The sequence below is a fragment of the Bison bison genome, unplaced genomic scaffold (assembly GCF_000754665.1).
Source record: "Bison bison bison isolate TAMUID 2011002044 unplaced genomic scaffold, Bison_UMD1.0 scf7180017864322, whole genome shotgun sequence".
NCBI lineage: Eukaryota > Metazoa > Chordata > Mammalia > Artiodactyla > Bovidae > Bison > Bison bison.
The window spans coordinates 9384070-9386708 of NW_011494894.1; the positions used below are offsets into that span (position 1 = coordinate 9384070).

At 55.0% G+C, this 2639-nt stretch overlaps 1 protein-coding gene across 1 annotated transcript in view; it reads right to left on the reverse strand.

Moving 5' to 3' along the window:
• Positions 1-1771, reverse strand: part of CACNA1E (calcium channel, voltage-dependent, R type, alpha 1E subunit) — a 330398-nt gene extending 328627 nt beyond the window's left edge. Inside the window, exon 1 of the mRNA XM_010853135.1 lies at positions 1506-1771. Within this exon, the coding sequence (XP_010851437.1) occupies positions 1506-1771 (266 nt within the window). The remainder of the gene's footprint in view (positions 1-1505) is intronic.
• Between the last annotated feature and the right edge of the window lie 868 nt (positions 1772-2639).

The following is a 2639-nucleotide window of genomic DNA, read 5'->3' on the forward strand; positions in this document are numbered from 1 at the left end:
GGTGCGAGCTGCAGCAGTAAGAGTATCTGCTTAGAGATGCTCCCGCGTTTCTAATGAGGGGTGCTCCCTAGAAGCCCCACACGCCAGCCAATCGCGGTGCGGCTGAGGCAGAGAACTAGGGAGGAAGGAAGGGAAGGCCAGAGGCTGGGGTGGGGGTAGCAGCGAGATGCCTAGGCCCCAAGGCGGGTCAAGCCAGGAGCTTCCAGGATACTGGAGACCCAAGGTGGCTCCAGCTGCCTCCCCATGCACACCTGGAGGTTGGGGGTGGGGGGAGGCAGGCGAAGGAAGACGAGGAGTGGCCTCTTTTTGCAGGTACATCCCTCCCAAGAAATCTCTCCACAAGCATCAAAGTCCCATGTCTCCAAGCCTACAACCCGTATATAATCCACCCCCTCCTCCGGCTTGCTCCCTACTCATTCCCTCACCATCCAGCAGCCCCTGATTCCTAAAGACCTTGCCAGATGCCCATATTCTTAGTGAAGAACGAGGCTGTGAGATGCCTCATCAGCAGCCTGCATCGAGTGCACTTAACTAAACCTGCCAAGGAGCTCCTTTCTGCCCGTTCACCCTAACACTGCCACCACCAGTTCTTTGTGGAGAGCAGTTCCTATGGAGCTAGAGAGAGACGAGAGACGGATTGCTTGCACACCTCTGGCCTCAGCTGATGCAGCCCTCCGCTGATGAATTCAGGCCCAGCAGGTCTGCCTGGATCCTGGGAATGGGGAAGGCACTCAGCTGGTCAAGCTTGAAGTGGCAGGAGAACCCAACCCGGACTAAGGAAAGGATGGGCCCTGATGAGCTGCTCTGCCATGACCGAGAAAAGCACCCGAACTCTGAGCTGTTGGGTTGTGTCATTGGAGACTGCCTCCTGGGACACACTCACTCACTCCTCTTCCAGCAGAACTTAAACTCAATCCCCAGCAGTTAGCTGGGTCCCAGGCCAAACGCTTGTGTTATTTATCCATTTGTCAATGTATCTACAGCGTTTGGGCTCCTAGCTTTGAAGCTTCTGAGCTGATAAATCCTCTCACAGAGCTTCGACTTTCCTCCAGGCAGACAGTGTCGATGTCTTCCCAGCTGGTGGGGATGGAGGCAAAGGGGATGGCTTCAAGGGACGTAAGAGGGGGCTGAGTATGAAAGAAAATCCTGAGATTAGCAGCAACCCATTCTATGCAGCTTGTGAAGGGACCAGGGGGCCGAGAATCCAATCAAGCCCAGCCCCAAAAGAGGCAAACACCGCAACACCATGCACCCAGGAATGCTGGAGACTTTCACGGAGGAAAAATCAGAAACCAAAAGTCTTACCTTGAAAAACACTAGTGCCCACATCGGTTTCTACGGCACCATGCTTGCCTCTTAGATGCACCAAAGTACAGAGTGCACTTCAGCGAAGGGGCAAATCGGCACCAGGAAAGGGATGGGGGGCAAATTCCACGCTAGGTTTCCCCCCTTACCCGAAGAAATGCAAAGGGGAGAGGGGAGTAATGGTGGGCAAGAAAGGATATGGCCAATCGATGAGCTTCTTGGCGTATTTCCTGACAATGTTATCTTCTCCGAAGATGAACAGGGATCTGTTGACGGTGAAACAGTTCTGCCGGACGGGAATAGGGTTGTACAAAGCCATAGTCCGCGCCCTCTGCGCTTTCGACTGCTTGTAGGCGGCCGCCGGCCCGGAGGCCGGCACGGGGGTTCCTTGCCGGTTCCTGCTCTGGTCCGAGTCTCCATCGCCCGACCCCGGCCTGCCGACCACCGCCTCCCCGAAGCGAGCCATCCTGAAGTTTAAACAGACAGAAGACACACAAAGGTGATGGTGGCCGAACACCCGCACACAGCAACAAGCAGAAAGACACACGGAGTCTCAGAGCCGCATCCAGACGGGCACGGGGACCACCGCCTCCGGGGAGCCTCGCGAGCTCTTCGGAGAGGCGGCAGCAGCAACCCCGCCGCTCTGAACTGTTGAATCTAAATGCAACCTCTGCGAAGCTCCATTCCTCAAGGAGGAAAAAAAAGTGGGGGGGAGAGCTTGGGGGTGCTCCGTTTCTGGAGACAATTTTTTTTTTTTTTTTCAAAATGCCAGTGTGTGGTGGCGTTCAGGGACTGGAGAGAAGAGGGGTGGAGTAGGCTGCTCTTCAAACATAGCTCCTCTTCTGGCAGACGCACCACCTAGTTCTGGGAGAGAGGCAGGCACCGGCCCGCTAGGTAACAGTTTGGTAATTTATTGATGGTGGGGGGAGGGGAAAAATGAAAACAAAAGAACTTTTCAAAAAAAAAAAAAAGACAAGGACAAGGTTACGGTGACATGCTTTATAACGCCGGCCCCTGCAAGTCCATCTAAGAAATTCCACAACCAAGACTTGGGTCTTTAAACCTGCCAGCACAGACGCATCCAAAGGTGGAGGAGACAGGGAGGGAGGGAGGAGAGCTGTATTGAGGTTCCTGCATAAACCGCAACGCCCAAAATATCAAAATAAGAAGTCGATCCAACCGGAGAGGGACAAATGACTTCAAAGCTCCTGCGCTTGGGAGAGAAGTTGAAAAGCATCCAGAGAGCGGCGAAGCCCGAGTGCCAGCATCCTCCCGGAGCGCTCGCCGCCGCCGCTGCCGCCGCCTCCCCGGATCAGCATGCAACAGCGATCCGC